At 40.7% G+C, this 17,939-nt stretch overlaps 2 protein-coding genes and 1 pseudogene across 2 annotated transcripts in view; 2 read left to right on the forward strand and 1 right to left on the reverse strand.

The window, feature by feature from the left end:
• The window catches only part of Vps13D (vacuolar protein sorting 13D), a 54,632-nt gene that overhangs the window by 19,488 nt on the left and 17,205 nt on the right, over positions 1–17,939 (forward strand). The window contains exons 29-38 of the mRNA XM_085205037.1: positions 105–306; positions 8,972–9,151; positions 9,283–9,611; positions 9,880–10,004; positions 10,489–10,626; positions 10,747–10,939; positions 11,343–11,513; positions 12,044–12,146; positions 17,206–17,387; positions 17,686–17,784. Of these exons, the coding sequence (XP_085061163.1) occupies positions 105–306; positions 8,972–9,151; positions 9,283–9,611; positions 9,880–10,004; positions 10,489–10,626; positions 10,747–10,939; positions 11,343–11,513; positions 12,044–12,146; positions 17,206–17,387; positions 17,686–17,784 (1,722 nt within the window). The remainder of the gene's footprint in view (positions 1–104; positions 307–8,971; positions 9,152–9,282; positions 9,612–9,879; positions 10,005–10,488; positions 10,627–10,746; positions 10,940–11,342; positions 11,514–12,043; positions 12,147–17,205; positions 17,388–17,685; positions 17,785–17,939) is intronic.
• Positions 1,060–5,942, forward strand: LOC146527985 (uncharacterized; annotated as a pseudogene).
• LOC146527986 (uncharacterized) lies at positions 15,601–16,997 on the reverse strand. The gene has a single exon (XM_085205042.1). The coding sequence runs from the start codon at positions 16,807–16,809 to the stop codon at positions 15,601–15,603; it is 1,209 nt and encodes a 402-aa protein (XP_085061168.1). The 5' UTR covers positions 16,810–16,997.

Here is a 17,939-nt window from a genome sequence, read left to right on the forward strand (position 1 = left end):
TTATCAATACGGAAAGTACTCAACTTGGAGTTATGTATAAGTATTGGATATAGATTTAATTACAAGATTAACATAGATATTAATAAATATATTTTGGCACCCAGGTAACAAGTCAGTTGCGCGGCTCGTCCCAACTTCAGCGCATGCGGGTGCGCGTGCGCTGCGAGGCGCCCGTCATCGTGGTGCCGGTATCCGCGCGTAGCCGCGCCGCACTTGCCGCCGAGCTGCAGATGCTGCTATTGGACAATTGCTTCCGACGCGCTGGGGACCCAGATACGATTAGCAAGATGGCTGATCCTACACGAGGTTCACATCCTTTTCAATTTTTTTTCCACTTTAGTTTAATTTTAATTCAACATAAATAAATTATACTTTTACACACACATTAACACGCTTTAACCTGTTAACGGGTTAAATGAGACTCCAGGCCCAAAAACATTACCAAACTCTTACCGTGCAAATTCTCGACAATCACTAGAAGGAGACATGAAAACTGCTCCAAATATTCGTGATTACAGGGATCTATCATATGACTTATATATAATACTACCTGTACGAGCAAGCGCGTACATGTAGCGTTTAGCTTGAATTTATTTTATATGACCTAAATTACTCAATACCAATATTTTAATTATAATAAGTCAGTTCATCGCTTTCGGTCATTAAGAGTACCGCGCGTGGCTCAATACATTTTTGCATTTAATTCATTATATTTTTAGATGCATTAATATTATATATTTATCATAGAAAACTGTTTTATTTATAAACACTCGTACGGCATCCCGTACATATTGGTCCTTCGAGCCTATAGAAAAACGGAACCCTTGTACATCCGCGTGTGTGCGGTTCCGTGTACCGGTGTACCTGTAGAGACACAGTGCATTAACTATAAGTGACTTTCGTGTACTACGTGTACTGTTCGATCAAGAAGAATAGTGAGTAGTATTCGACCCTTGCTGTGACATTAAGAGTTCCAGTGAGAATCACCTGAACACCAAGGATTCAGGCGCAGATTTCAAGTAAGATCTGTCCATTTATTTTATATTATTTCTCTCAACGATGTCGTCGGTGGCTGATATTTTGGCTAACCAAAAGCAGCTGGCATCGGCCATAGAAAACGTATATACAAATTTTAAGAAAGACGGCGCAAGTAGAAGGACTCCCGAGTACATAAAAAAGAGGTTGGACCTTCTAGAAAGCTATTGGTTCGAGTATGAGACTAACTTTACGAGACTATCGAATAAGGAGTTAGAGATTCACACTCGTGATGCTATTGCTAAGGATCTGGAGAGGTATGATATTATTAAGATTCATATCCAGAGCTGTGATATTACAACTGGAGAGAAACCACAATCTCCCCTCGGTAAACCTCCCACTTTCCCACTGAAAACACAAGAGTCTAATCCACAACCGGGCAGCAGTAGGGCTGCTCTACAACACTCATATACGGATAGCAAAACCGTGGACATGCTGAGAAAGCAGCAAAGTAATTTCAAGGCCTTCCATCGGACAGTGGAAGGTATGACTTTAGATTTAATAAGCGAGAGATGGGAGTTAGAAGATCTGCTTCGCACGATTCAGTCCCGCTGGTCCGTTATCGACACCCTGCACTGGGAGCTAGATGGCGAGCTGAACGGATCGAACGAGGAGTACGAGAGTACATTCTTAGCGTATGAAAATAAGTACCAGGCCGTCAAAAAGGCCATTAATAAAAAGACATGGTCCGTAGCCCATATTGTAAAATCCACCCCTCAGTTGGAAATTCCTGCGTTTAGCGGAAACTATAATAACTGGGTTTCATTCAAGGACTTGTTCAGTGAGAGTATCCATAAAAATAATGCCATGTCTGACGCACAGAAGATGCAGTATCTCAAGTCCAAAGTAAGAGGAGAAGCTGAGAGACTCATCCAACATTTAAATATAACAGCAGATAATTATATAGTTTGCTGGGAGATATTAAATCAAAGATACAATAACAAAAGACTTATTTTTCAATCATATTTAAACACGCTTATGAGCATGCCTATAATGCAACAACAGTCAGTCGCTCAAATTAAAAAAATGCATGACACAACACAAGAATGTCTCAATGCAATAAAAAATTTAGGAGTAAACATTAGTTCCTGGGACCCTATAATTGTATATTTATTGACTCAAAAATTAGATACCGCATCTTATACAGATTATATGCAAACGGTAAATAACCCGCGCGAATTGCCATCCCTAAAAGAATTTTTGCAGTATTTAGAAGCTAAATTTATTTCATTAGAGTCGTCGCATAGGAAACAAGACAACGCTATGCACAAAAATATCGTCATTAATAAAAATCAATATCCTAGTAGTCAGCTTAACAAATCGTATTATCATAAAACGTCCTTAAATAATAGTAAAGTAATTTCACCAGTTCTTAATAATAAAGGTAATATCATGTCAATATATAGGTGTTCATTGTGTCGCAATAATGATCACGGAATCTATTACTGTCAGAAATTTCTAGAGATGCTACCTAGCGATAGGCTAAAAACTGCAAATAAATTAAATTTATGTATAAGTTGTTTATCGAATCATCAGGGTAAGCAATGTAAGTCAAATAAAGCCTGTCGCGAGTGCAATAAGGCACATAATCGACTTCTACATGAAGCATTTATGCAATCGCAATACACGCGCGCATCGACGGAAGTCGGTCATAGCGGTGAGGGCACGGGCGTGCGCGGGGGCAACTCTGCTTATACAAGGGAAAATGCCAGCGCAGAAAAACAACTTCCACGCAACTCACACGGGTCAGTTCAGGAGGATCCAAACGAGATCTTACTCCCTACTACAATGTTAAAGGTGCAAGCCGCTAATGGTTCTTTCTGTATCTTGCGGGCACTGCTAGACCAGGGCTCACAAACTAGTATTATTACAGAGCACGCAGCACAGACCCTGAAAATCCCACGGCAACGGTGTAAGGGGGTTATTTCAGGCGTCGGCGATAAGGAAAGCAATAGTAAGGGTATGGTCACCCTACATTGTTCATCTTTAGTAAGCGATTTTTCCTTTGAAACCGACGCCCTAATAATGAAACAGCTTATTAAAAACTTACCCAGTTGTACATTAGAAAAATCGAACTGGTCATACCTGGATCACATTACACTGGCGGACCCGGAGTTCTATAAAAGTCGCCCGGTAGATATTTTATTAGGCGCAGATATATATTCTATTGTTATTATGGATGGAATATGCAGGGTAAATTCGACCTTACCGACCGCTCAACAAACGCAACTTGGTTAGATTTTGAGTGGCAATACAAAAACTTTTCATTGCAATGTAGTTTTACATAACCTCGAAGAAATACCAAAATTTTGGGAAATTGAGGACCTTTCGGAAAAGTCTGACTTATCTTTGGAAGACAAAAGGTGTATGGAATTGTACCAGTCAACTACAAAAAGGCGAGATGACGGGCGATACGAAGTCAGGTTGCCACTGAAACCCGAGTACCAGGAAAAATTAGGGAATTCTAAACCAAAAGCAATAGCTCAATTTTATAATTTAGAAAGAAGACTTAAATTAAATAAATCAATTAAAAATGATTATTCGCAATTCATTCAAGAATATTTGTCGCTCGGACATATGACACCCGCGGCTGTTGACCGTAATGCATTCCTTAGATGTTATTTACCTCACCATTGTGTCACCCGAAACGATTCGACGACAACAAAATTACGCGTTGTATTTAATGCATCGAGTAAAACGTCATCAGGCTTAAGTTTAAATGACGTTATGTTGCGGGGACCGAATCTTCAACAAGATTTAATGGATCTTATTCTTAAGTGGCGACAATTTAAATATGCATTTACTGCCGATATTGAAAAGGTGTTTAGGCAAATATGGGTTAGTAATAAAGATCAGAATTTGCAAATGATTCTGTGGAGAGATAATCCAAATAAAAAGTTACTTGAATATCACTTAGCTACGATTTCATATGGAACTAAAGCGGCTCCATTCCTTGCAATGATGACGCTTAAACGATTAGCTCACGACGAGAGGCCGAACTTTCAAGATAGTTTAGCGCCTAGCGTACTAGAGGAATCCTTTTACATGGATGACCTCATTCATGGGGCCCACTCGCTTCAAGCTGCCAAACAGCTACAAACAGATATGAATAAATTATTGAAGAAGGGTGGTTTTCACTTAAGAAAATGGAAATCAAACTCGCCTGAGCTACTTAAGCACGTCAACGTACCTATTCAACCACAAGATCTCTTCGACTTCAAGCAAGTGGAGTCAACGAAGACCTTAGGGCTTGGGTGGGACCCGCAGACCGATAACTTTACATTTCAGTCGCAACTACTTACAACATCCAAGCTTACGAAAAGAACGCTTTTATCGGAGATATCTAAGATCTTTGATCCGCTAGGTTGGCTCTCTCCTCTCACTACAAAGCTTAAGATATTGTTTCAAGACGTTTGGAGGGAAGATCTTGCATGGGATCAACTGGTACCACAACACATAGCTGAAGAATGGTACAAAATTAAACAAGATATCGATTCAATAAGCCAGTGTCAAGTACCAAGGTGGCTGCAAAGTCACGAGGGTGATATCATAGAACTGCATGGCTTTTGTGATGCAAGTACTAAAGCTTACAGTTCTGTCGTATTTTGTAAGATAACACGTTATAATAATTCCACAGTAGTTTTAGTGGCAGGGAAAACAAAATTAGTGCCACTAAGTCAAAAATGCTCACTGCCTCGGTTAGAACTGTGTGGCGCAGTATTACTGTCAAAATTAATGGCAAAAATTAGAAAATGCCTCGTCCACTATAATATCACCGTTCATGGTTGGGTGGACTCGATGGTCGTCCTAGGCTGGCTCTACGGCCAGGTCGACAGATGGAAGCCTTTCGTGGCGAACCGTGTGAAACAAATCACAGTCGATGCCGGCTACCTCTTGGCGATATGTAGCATCTAAAGAGAACCCAGCTGACTGCGCGAGCCGAGGACTTATGGCCTCTCAACTTCGAGAACATAACTTATGGTGGCATGGACCGGCATGGCTACCAACCTACATACCTGAAAAGGAAAATAAACAAAAATATATTACAAATCAAGACATAAAAACTAATAAGCAAGTTAATGTTTTATTAAGCGGTAGCGAAATTATTAAGCAAATAATTGAAAAGCAAACTTCACTGACTAAAGCTATAAGAATTTTGGCGTGGATATTAAGATTCACTACAAAAAATAAAAAACAAAGTTATTTAAGCATACTAGAGGTAAATAGGGCTAGGAATTTAATTATAAAAAATTGTCAGATTGAAAGCTTTTCACAAGAAATACATAGTCTAAAGATAGGAAAAGCTGTGAGCAGAGATAGCAAAATATTTAGTTTAAATCCTATAATAGATGAAAACGACATCTTACGAGTCGGCGGCAGGCTTAGGCATGCGAACATCGATCCTGAGATGAAGCATCCTGCCATCATACCCTGTAACACGAGATTAGCGGAACTCATTATCGACCAAGCACATGAGCTTACTTACCATGGGGGTGCGCGACTAACAACCGCGATAATTCGGCGCAAATACTGGCTTATAGGTGGCAATAACGCTACGAAGAAGCGGCTTCGCATGTGCGTTAAGTGTAGGCGGCATAGTCCTGACCTTCAGCAACAGATAATGGGAGATTTGCCCTCGGCGCGCACAAACCCGTCACGCCCATTCTTTCATTGCGGTATTGATTACACTGGGCACGTAAACGTCAAATCCAGCAAGGGTCGTGGTATTAAGACCACGAAGGGATATATAGCAGTGTTTGTGTGTATGGCGACCAAGGCTGTACACTTGGAACTCGTCTCTGACTTATCAACGCCTGCTTTCATTGCGGCGTTGCGCAGGATGATAGCCAGAAGAGGCGTTCCGGGTCACATATACAGTGATCAAGGAAAAAATTTCATTGGAGCAAATAACGTAAGAGTTAAGACAACAGTTGACAGAGCTTCAAGAAAGTCAAGAATTTAAGGTTGAAATTGTAGATATGGGTATCGAATGGCATCATAATTGCCCCTCTTGGCCATCCGCAGGTGGACTGTGGGAGGCTGCAGTTAAGTCTCTGAAACACCATCTGAAAAGAGTTATCGGTGAACAAAACTTGACATTCGAAGAGTTCACTACATTGCTCGCTCAATTAGAGGGATGTTTGAACTCGCGCCCGCTCTGTCCCTTAACCGAAGACCCTGATGATTTGAATTTTTTAACTCCCTCACACTTTTTAAGTAGCGGTCCTATTCTAACTTTATATGACACAGAGACAGACCTTAGAACTAGGTGGCATCTCAACCAAAAAATATTGAATGATATATGGAACAAGTGGCGCCAGGAATATTTAACTTCACTTACCGCTCGTAGTAAATGGAGGGAGCCTAAATCTAATATAAAAATAGACGATATTGTCATCATTAAGGAAGACAATCTCCCGCCGGGGAAATGGGCCTTAGGTCGCGTAGTAGAGCTACACCCCGGCAGTGACGGCTACGTAAGAGTCGTGACGCTTAAAACCAAAAACGGGTTCATGAAAAGGCCAGTTATAAAATTAGGTAGGCTTCCCGTAAATAACGAACAAAATTCTATTAAATCTGTAACAAAAAATAAAACCGTTAGCTTTGCCTCAGTAGCACTTTCTTTATTATTATTTTTTATGAATATACCACTAGGTCAGTCCTTTTATAATATAAATCCCTTGCCAAGTAACAATAGTATTTATTTCGACCATATTAAAGACATGCAAATAATTAGAGACGACTGGCGGTTGGTAGTGTATTACGATACTCAACCGTATTCAGAAGGCATTAAGGCTCTTGGGAAATACATAAAGTACCTGGAGAATATTTGTGAAAAAATACAATCAGGATCACATTGCGACGGCGTCTTATTGCAGCTACGGCATGAGGTGAGCGAACTGCAATACTACTCCAACCTGTTAATGACGCACAATGTAAACAATAACGTACGTCACAAGCGCGGACTTATAAATGGTGTCGGATATATTGCAAACAGCTTGTTTAGGGTTTTAGATGACAGTTTCGCCCAAAAATATGAGAGCGACATAGATCTAATAAGAAAAAATCAAAATCACTTAGCTCTGCTATGGAAGAATCAGACGTCCGTGGTAGAAGCAGAGTTTAATCTACTAAAACGCACTGAGAAAGTCATCGATGAAAATCATAAGTTAATTCATAAGAAACTGAACGCCATAGAAGGAGCCATTAATCAAGTAAACATTGAAATTCAAAATATGTCACTCGTTAATGACTTTTTGGCAACTTCTATGATAACAAATAACTTAATATTTAGCCTCAATAATATTCAGAAAACACTTCTAGATGCTGTAACTAATATTTATAATGGGAAATTTAACTTTCATCTTCTCACACCCGACCAACTGAGGCACGAACTGGTAGTTATCTCCGAGCAGCTTCCTAAGGAATTGTCGCTGCCGATTAAAACGTCTGAAAGTCTATCAGAAATTTATAATTTATTGCAAGTTCGTACAAAGGTGACTGGCAGATTTATTATATTTGAGATAATGATTCCCCTAATGGATGACAATGTTTATGAAATATTAAAAATTTTCCCCATACCGCACCGCATAGATACCAACAATGAGGTAGTTGTGGTGCCGGTGGCCGACTACGTGGCTGTCAATCTGAAGCATGACTCTTTCTTACAGCTTGCGGAATGGGATTTAAAATTATGCGTACAGAGAAACTCTGAGGTAATATTATGCCATCTTAGAAAATCTATTCATGTTATTAAAGATGAATATAGTTTTTGTGAAACGATGCCAAATGAAAGAAAATGCAAAACAATAATTTCCACTTGCAAGAACAGATGGCTGGAGTTGAGCAGCCTAAACAAATATATATTCTTTTGTTGTGAACCTTGTCATATGAGACTTGTATGTGACGATCAAATTACGCCACTACAATTAATTAATTCTGGATTTTTCACCGTCGATGGAGGATGTACTATCAAATTTTCTGAGTTCCTTTCTGTCTCACATAGTCAAAGGGAGAGCAAAGTCAATATATCCTCTATCATACCACCAATCAAAATATCACAGATTAATCATATAATAAACATCTCCTTACCGAGTGCTTCTACAAATGATATCTCTGACTTATCTCGTAACTACACCGTTCAGCTTCAAGATATTCAGAAACATATTGAATTAATGAAAAATACCGAACCCTTAGCAGGAATGTCTTTTCACGACGTTCACCATTATGCAGCGATATACATATTATTCGCTTTAGTGGGCCTCGGGGGAGCAGTATGGGTGTACTATTGCAGCAGAAGGCGAGCACAATGGGCGCTGGAGCGAGGGCCACAGGCGGCCCCGACCCGAGAGGCGCCCGCACCGACTCAGTCTACAGTGCAGCCAGTTCAGTGTAGTGAAGTGGTAGATGTTAGTGCAAGTGTATTAGTGAAAGAGACACCTAGATTTAGTGTTCCCGAGGGATATTTGAACACTTCTCTAGTATAAGTTACATGTTAAGGAAAAAATGTAATCATCTTGTAATCATTATTACTAATCACGGGGTTCATGGTAGTTAAGCAATTTTGTAATAATCACCTTGTTATCATCGCAGCATCTCATCTCTTCTACTAACCCTCATCTTTCCCGCCCGGGAATATGTACGAGCAAGCGCGTACATGTAGCGTTTAGCTTGAATTTATTTTATATGACCTAAATTACTCAATACCAATATTTTAATTATAATAAGTCAGTTCATCGCTTTCGGTCATTAAGAGTACCGCGCGTGGCTCAATACATTTTTGCATTTAATTCATTATATTTTTAGATGCATTAATATTATATATTTATTATAGAAAACTGTTTTATTTATAAACACTCGTACGGCATCCCGTACACTACCATATGACTTATATATAATGGACACACAAATAATTGGCCTGTTGTTGTTTCTACAGCGGAACGCGAGATCCTAGATGTACGCACAATCAGTATCGAGGGGCTCTCCTTAAGATGCGCGCGCGCTACAAGCGGCCCCCACGGTGAACTTCGCCTGCGATGCCGTGGACAACCACTGCTGCCCTCGCCTGCCAGGCTTACACTGCAATTGGAGAGGAATTGTTGTGATACACATAATGGTTATTATTTGTTTTTATAAAAAAAACAGCTTCACGCTTTTTCCTGCATATCAGGATAGGTTTATACAGTTAATAAAATAATAATAATAATAAATTCGTACTTAAACGTCGTATTCGTACTTTACACACAGTACCGGAGATGACGGTGCAGGGACGTCTGGCCACGCTTCAGCTGTCATTAGACGCGGCGCAGTACCGCGTCGTACGCGGCGTTCTCGCCCACAATCTGGCGGAACCCTGCACCGAATTACTGGAACCCCCAGTGCTAGGCTCTCCTACACCTGGTGTAGATGCTGCAGTATGGATAGCCTGGTCCTTGCAGTTGGACTTGCAGGATGTTTGTGTGGAATTAAGGGGAGCCCGTGGCGCGCCGCCGCTAGCTAATATCAACTTTATCAAGTCGAGATTGCTTATCGAATCGTATTCGGATCAGTCACAGGATATTGATCTTGTTTCACAGGTAAACAGGTTTTAGCTATTGTTATAATACGCTTGAGTAATTTTGATGTCGTATTTAAAATTAATATGTGATCTATGAATATAATGCATAACTTATCAATATCTGTAAAGAAACGTACGTTACTACACTAACATAGTATGAATTGTTCTACAACATTTTTTTTAATTGAAATTTTATTCGCAAACTAACGATAAGTTTTAGTTTGTGCAATAACGCAACAGGTAGCCTGGTCACTGACTCTAAGAAGTATATAACTTAAATATTACAGGAGATTTTAGTAAGTGACACCAGGTACGCCGCTGAACCGGCCAATCGACGAGGCAATGTGTTTAGCCACATTGTGCAGCCCTTGCCTGATCATCGACACAGCGTACAAGCTGAGGTTCATGCCAGGTACTCATTTTACTTGGCTTATGTTAAATTTGTTGTTTTATGTAAAAAAATATTTAATTACCTTTGCGCTGTATCCCGCATATAGCAGTGTAAACAGAGGGATCACAGTGTTAAGAAACCGCGCACTGCCTAATTTTTAATACATTCCGTGTTGAGTGGTGGAACTAAATGCCGCACTTTGTCTTGTTACCAGAAGGAGGAAAATTAAAATGATTTATTCTATTTAGTAAGAATCAAAGCCACAACTGTTGCGCTTAAGCGAACTTTATAAGTCAGATACTGTGCTACTGCGACTACTGTACGACTGCTGATTCCTTATCGAATCAGTCAGTGGCGACGTGCTATCGTCATTGATTGGTTCAATTAATTGATATAGTATAAAATATATATTTGGCATATTAAAATGAGGAAAGTGGACATTGAAATGTGCTCATATGTAGTAAAATAAAACTGTTATATTGTTAACATATTTTTTTCATGGCAGGAAAAGACCAGACTCCTCAGCATATACAATTTTGATAAACAACATGCGATTAATGGCCATCTTGGATTGGTGGGAAGCTGCCAGTCAGTTCATCATGCAACCCCCTTTACCACCCACAGACCCTGATTTACTACACTTGTAAGATATATTTTTGCATATTATTCTTTGTTTGTAAATTAATCATTATATTTGTCTCAGAGAACATAAAGTTTTTCTTCCATTTAAAGTCATTATTAATTAATAAAATATGATTTTTAGAGAGGATATATCAGTGGACAGCGAGAATGGAGAGTGGGGCGGCGGTTTGGGCGGCAGCAGTAGCGACGGTGAAGGCGAAGGCGGTGCACAAGATGGCAGCGGCCACATGGAACTTAAGCTGAATATTACCGACTCTCAATTAGTGCTGGTAGAGGATGCTTCACTGTGGGATACTAATGCTGTTATACTTAAGGTATGTTTTTTTCAGCTTCACGCTGTGCCCACATATAGAAGAGTAGACAAAGGGAATCTAGTGTAAAGATACCTATGGTTATGATTGTTTTTGAACTTTGTTTGTAACAGGTGAGGATTGGAAAATACAAAAATGCTTTGTTTTTTTTATCCTTCCTTCTTATGGTTCACAGAGCAGTGATATCGAATACGTATTATAGTATTATTTGTATTATAATGATATTATGTCTTCATATGTAAAGTGTAAATAGCTTGTTCAATTTGCTTGACTGCACTTTTTGACACTCCGTTTCTCTTTTTCAAGGGGAAGTCGAATCTATCGCGTTTACAGTCGCATGCTTCTACCCTTGCGCCCCGACTGGTCTAGTTACATACAAAATAAATTACAATATGTTATTTTTCAGAGTACAACAGTAATAACATATCGCGGCGCGGAAGCCGCCCGTCCCGTAGTATGTGAGCTCAGCGAGCTCGAGCTGTTCTCGTGCGTGCTCGGCCTCGAAGAGGAAACGGCATTGTCTATAGTGGAGCCCGCTGCGTTGCACGCCGAGTTACGCGGGGATGGGGTGTTAAGAGTGAGTTGTATAAAATGTTTTTTTATTCTTATACCTAAAATTTAATGGCCATTTTTAAATCGTAAACATTTGTTAAATTAATCACATGCACATTTGCGTATAGGTAGAGGTATACATATACGTAGAGGTCTATTCATCTCTAAGAAAAGTAAATATGTATTTTATATATTTTTAGTATTTATTACAACAACATATCAACATGTGGCCCTCGCGGCTCAGCGGCGCAAAGGTGTGACTGTAACGCGATGGCTGTGGTTCGATCCCCACTTGAGGAAATTAAATATTTATTTATATTTATATTTTCATTTCTTCACTCTGGTGTCGAGGCAAAGAGCGGTGTTGGGTTCCGCCACTCAACACGCGATGCCTCCAAAATTCGGCGGAAAGTGGGGTACGGAGTGTCTTAACACTAGGTTCCCTCTGCCTACCCTCCTGTGTGCGGGATACAGTGTGAAGCTGATATAATTTTAATTCAATTTTAACATACATATACGTGTTTGGTTCATTGATTGATGTATGTTTGTACATAGATCGCGATGGGCACCCTCAATTTGCGGCTGTCGTATCACGACATGCGCATGTTTGCGTCCATGCTGCAGTCGCTTCCTGCTCAAGCGAGGGTTGCACTCTCAGGTAATTATGTATATACATTTATACATCATGTAACTGTGTCATATACATCTTTTTTAAATATAATATTTATAATAGTACAAGTTTTACATAACAATGAAACTTGTATTATTGTGGAGAGACGATGCACAGCATCTGTGAGAGGGCGCTGTATACTTCCCTTTGATTATCCAATGATGTTCACTTCCGGTGGTGGTTTTCGACCAATCAGCGATTTGGAAGTCACGTGGTCCCAGGTGGTAGGGCGCTGGTTTGAATAAAAGCTGCGCCGCTACGCTTCTAACCTCATAGCAGATTCTCACCAGGAGCCTTAAAATGATGCTGTGCATCGTCTCTCCACAATAATACAAGTTTCATTGTTATGTAAAACTTGTACTATTATTTGGGATGTGACGATGCACAGCATCTGTGAGAGACGTGTTTATAACTCCTGGTGACCACGCACGACGCTATGTGATTAAACTTACAACAGAGTTAGTAAGATGGCAGAATGATCATAAAATGATAACATTGTATATGAGTAAAATTGATTTATTACCTAATAATTACAAAGAATTAACCAAAGTAAATCACCCTTATTTCCTTAAATTCATTATTGTACTGGATCAAAATTATTTGCAAGATTATTCACACCTTGTGTATTAGGTCTACTTATCATTTGTTTGCAGTAAAATTTTGCAAAGGTATTTGAACTTTGCCAATTACCACGATTGAGAATTTCTTCTAAGGGGAAATTTTCATACCAATTTAATGAAGCTACGGCTGAGCGAAAGCTCCCTGAGGGTGCCGAGATGCCGGCCTCTTTTAATAAGCTTTTCACCCAGTTTCCAATAACGGTACGTGACGCACTCTGGGTAGGTCCTCGAGTTGACACAAATAAGGCGTCCTTACACTCAACCGTTCTCCTTTGATTGCCCAATTGAATTACCTTCCTAATCCAGTATACTGGGCACACGTTCTGATTGGGATGACAAGATAGCTTCCACCCAGATTGCCTGTATGTAGCTGTGTCTGTTTTTGAACCGAAAATTGGATATAGAATTACGTGGTCCTTGATGTCAATAAAATTGCCCTTCGAAATTCTGAGAAGGGTAAGATCGTGAACACGTCTACCAGATGCTAATAATAAAAGACAAGCACATCTTCGAGAGGCTTCATATAAATTATTATTGTTAACCGGAGGACACCGTTGCAGCCAAGCCAGTAGATCGCTTGGGTCCCATGTAGGACATTTTTGTGGTTTAGGACTCTGAAGAGAGATAGCCTTTAGAATGTGTCGTACCAGAAAGTGTGAATTTAAATTATCATTACTATTTAACTGGCCGAAAGTTAGAACCACTGATTTATGTAAGAGTATTGTTTGATAGGCTAACCTCTCTTTTAAATGAAGAAAAGCTAAGAACCTTGATAGACTAATACCATTAGGGACCTTGGCATTGAATTTATTTATATAACAAAACTTTAACCAACGAGACCACGCCGGCCCATAAGTTTTAAGGGTTGATTCCCTCCATCCTGATTTTAAGAGTAATTTTTCAGCTATTGACCAATTTTCTATGATATTACCCCAGCTGCTATCTTCCAGGCGAAGAATTCCATTTCGTGAACGAGAGGAGGAGGGAGACCGGTGCTCTGATCTATCAACACTTGATCTAAGTTCTCGATTTTCATGGGCCTGCTCACTGCTCGCCGTCGTAGGTCGGGTAGCCAATACGCTCTCCGCCACATTGGTGCTATTATTAAATATATCCCTTGGGCCGAGTTCAGGTGGTGAAGAACCCGTGGTATTAGACTTGGCGGCGGAAAAATCCACGCTAGATTGTATTGCCATGGACGACTGAAGGCATTGCAGAAGTCTGCTGATCGATCCCGATGATCTTTGGTAACGTACCTTTTCACCACTCTCGTCTCCTTGCTCGCAAAAAGATCTATCTGCGGCGTCCCAAATTTTTGAAACACCCTCCTCTGAGCGGGTCGCAAAAGGTGCCACTCTGATATAATCTTTCCACGGGACAACCTGTCTGCAACACTGTTGAACCTTCCCGGTATGTGTTCTGCCGTCATGATTATGCTTTCTTTGTCCAACAACTTCATTAACTGATAAGTCATGTGCAGGAGTGCTGTCGATCGTGTTCCTCCTTCCTTTTGCACGTAGGCTACTACCGTTCGATTGTCTGATTGAAGGTGTAAGTGAGAACCCTTGAGTTGTAACCTGAAGTACTTGACTGCTGCTATTATTGCAAACATTTCCTTTCGGTTGGAATGCCAATTCTTCTGATTGCATTCCCATTTTCCTGATATCATCTGATCGTCTAAGTGTGCCCCCCACCCGAAATCTGCTGCATCTGTAGTCAGGAAATGCTGTATCAACTGATTGTGTAACCTGCTCCGGGCCAAAGGGCTTTTCAGTGTTGTATTCCACCATAGTAAATCCTCTATCACTGGTGATGTTACTTCCACCTTCCCTCCGGCTGGTTGATCCACATGCTGCCGTATCAGCAGTTGCAGCTGACGGCAGTGAAGACGTCCCCTTGGTACTACGAAGGACGCGAAGTTCAACATCCCTAGAACTATCTGTGCTTCCTTTATAGACATCTTCTGTATTCGGAGCACTCTCTCTGTCCTTAATAATATTTTGCAGATTTTTTGCGTTGGTAAGCCTTTGTAATTCACCAGAGTGTTCCATATCACGCCTAAAAATTCGATCTTCTGAGTTGGTTCGATTACAGATTTCTTGTAATTTATAGTCAAACCTAAAGACTCCATGCATTTGATCACTATTTGCACGTGAGTGCGAAGAGTAGTCCTCGATTGATTTACTACGAGAAAATCGTCCAGATACACTATCACTCGCATACCCTTGGATCGAAGGTACTGCGCTATCCAGTTTGTGAGCGACGAAAATACCTTGGGGGCACACGACAGCCCGAAAGGGAGGCACGTCATCTCCATGATCACCTTGTTGTAAATCAGCCGCAGAAACCTTCGATGCCTCTTTATGACGCTCACATGAAAATAAGCCGAGGTCAGGTCCATTTTTACCATCCAATCCCCCTCTTGTAAGAACTGAGGAACTTGGAATTGAGAGATTAGTTTGAAAGTTTTCGGAACTATATACTGGTTGAGACGTCTTAGATTGAATACCGGCCTCTTTGATCCGTTGCTTTTCTTTGTTACAAACATTGTCGAAAAGAAACTTGGACCCGCCTCTTTCGGATTTACAATCTCCAGTACGCCTTTTTCCAATAGTTCCTTTATCTGAGTTGACATATCCTGTGATCGTGCAGTCTCGCACCGCCTGACAACTCTTTCTGATGGCAGAATCATCGGCGGTTTGGAGGTAAATGGCAGACGCATTCCCGTGACTAAACCGAGAAGGGCCTTCGGAGCCCCAAGCATCTGCCACTGCCTCCGATACGCTCGGAGGCAGCCCCCATAAAATTGTGCCCGTTGAGAATCAACTAACATGTTTATCTTTTCTATTGAACTTGGGATTACTCTTCCTGTGTTTAAAGCTCTGTTTAGATGAATCCGCTGTAACTTGATTTCTTCGCCTATTTGATGTTTGGCGAAAGGGCTGGTTCCGATGACCTCTAGCGCTCCGCACCCCAACCAAAGCGCTTTCAGGTGCCTTGCTTACTTTGACCGTTTGACCTTTCGCAGAGTCAAACCACGGACGAACCCACTTGTCTAGTCCACCCGTGTTGCGAATATAGACCTGCAATTGTTCTTGGTCGAACAAGTGTGTAGTACTGGGAGGAATCTTTCGCAGACCCTCACGTAGGTTCCTGTTCGACAGTTCACCTAGGATACGCTCCCGACGAACTTCGATGAATTCCGCTCGCTTTCCACAAACAAGCTGCATTATCTCCTCACTTATTTTATGAAATTTCGATGAGGGACGGAAGAACTCCAATAGCTTGTCATATAGACTTGATGGAGATAATGTAATATTAGGTGACGCTGACCAATTGATAAACTCTTGTAAACTATGGTTTAATAAATCTCTCTGAGAAATTAAAGCATTACATAAAGCAGCCAATATTCTCTCTGAACTTACTACATAATCTTTGTTCTTTGCAAATTGTCTTAGCTCATCGTTAATTTCTAAGTCAGTAAAACCTGGCGTGGCGCTATGAATTTTTAATGCATCTACATATCGCACATCTTTCCATGCTCTCTGACCAAACTTTTGCAGACCTTGAAGCCTTCTCAAATTTTCCGGCTTAGCTTCCGGTACTTTAGGATCTTTAGCTGCCGTTTTTACCTCACTTAATCTCAAGCACGGAACAAGACTATTATCAGGGTTAATAGGTTGTATTAACTGAACCTCCAGCGCTGTACTAGGTCCTGGTGTGGGTTCTGTTGCATGCGGGCTTGGCAGGACATTAGTGCTCGGCGTCGATGATTTATTACAACCGATATTTTGTAATAAAATGTTATTTAATAGAGATATTTGGTCAACAAGATTCTTAATATCAAGAGATGACTCACCTGTTCTCCTCCTTTTTACCTCTGATGACGAACCACATGTCGACGAACTTGAACTTGCTGATGAAGAACGACGCCTGCGATTTGATGCCGATCCTGCCAAGCCCGCTTCCGAGTCCTCGACCGCACTACTGTGACCCGGAACCGCGTTGTTGCACTGATTATGCTCCTCCATTTCTTCGTTATAACACTTCACTTGCAGCAATTTTACTCCGATTGGGAAATAACGACGCTATGAGGTTAGAAGCGTAGCGGCGCAGCTTTTATTCAAACCAGCGCCCTACCACCTGGGACCACGTGACTTCCAAATCGCTGATTGGTCGAAAACCACCACCGGAAGTGAACATCATTGGATAATCAAAGGGAAGTATACAGCGCCCTCTCACAGATGCTGTGCATCGTCACATCCCAAATAATATTAGATTGTACATTGTGATAGTTTGTTTCCGGTTAGCACGGTGGGCTATATAAACTTTGTTTATTTACTTGATCCCTTCACGTTTCCCAATGTAATGACTTAGACTTTTCCCTTAAAAAGGTAATTTAATGATCCCATATATGATTTCTATAGGTAAATCTGAAGAACAGCCACCAGATGTGCCAGCTAACAGTATACACATGCGCGCCGCCCCCGTGGGCGGGTACGGCGTGGGCGTGGGCGTGGCCACGTTACCTCGTTGGTTACGACCCACACCTGTACCTGCTCCACCACCTCCTGATAGACACGAGCATTGGCCGCTACGGGCTGTACAGGTTAGTTATTTGTTTTTATTTCTACGCCGCATTCCGTATATGATTTCGGCAGTAGGAACATAGTTATAGAATACTGCGTTTTCTACGCCCAATTTTCGAGACATTTAGTCACAATGTGGGCTACTAAAGAAAATTAAAAATATGGCGAAACCTTTTATGCTACATTTATCTAAAATATATGTTCATAATTGTATTTCTTTACAAAATACAGTAAAATTGTGATATGATAACACTTTAATTTTTTTTTCTAAAGTAGAATAAAGTTTTATTGGTTTATGGTTTTTTGTTGTAATTTTAGGTGGAAGCAGAGTGCGTAACATTATGTGTAATAGATGACTGCTTGGACTCTGATGTGCCATTACTTGAAGTGTCTTTAAACGACCTAGAAGTGGAACAAGTAAGTGAAAATAATCTAATAATAGCTTTAATTTCGCCCAGGTTACCTTTGCTTTCTCTGCTGTGTCCGGGATATAGCGTGAAGCTAAAAAATAAAAGCATGTTGTAGTAGTATAGTCCAAGCGAGTTCAACTGCATGGCGAAGTAAAAAATATT

Source organism: Heliconius melpomene, chromosome 20, assembly GCF_056956725.1.
Source record: "Heliconius melpomene rosina isolate 202511_hmr_F chromosome 20, ASM5695672v1, whole genome shotgun sequence".
In the NCBI taxonomy this organism is placed as follows: Eukaryota; Metazoa; Arthropoda; class Insecta; order Lepidoptera; family Nymphalidae; genus Heliconius; species Heliconius melpomene.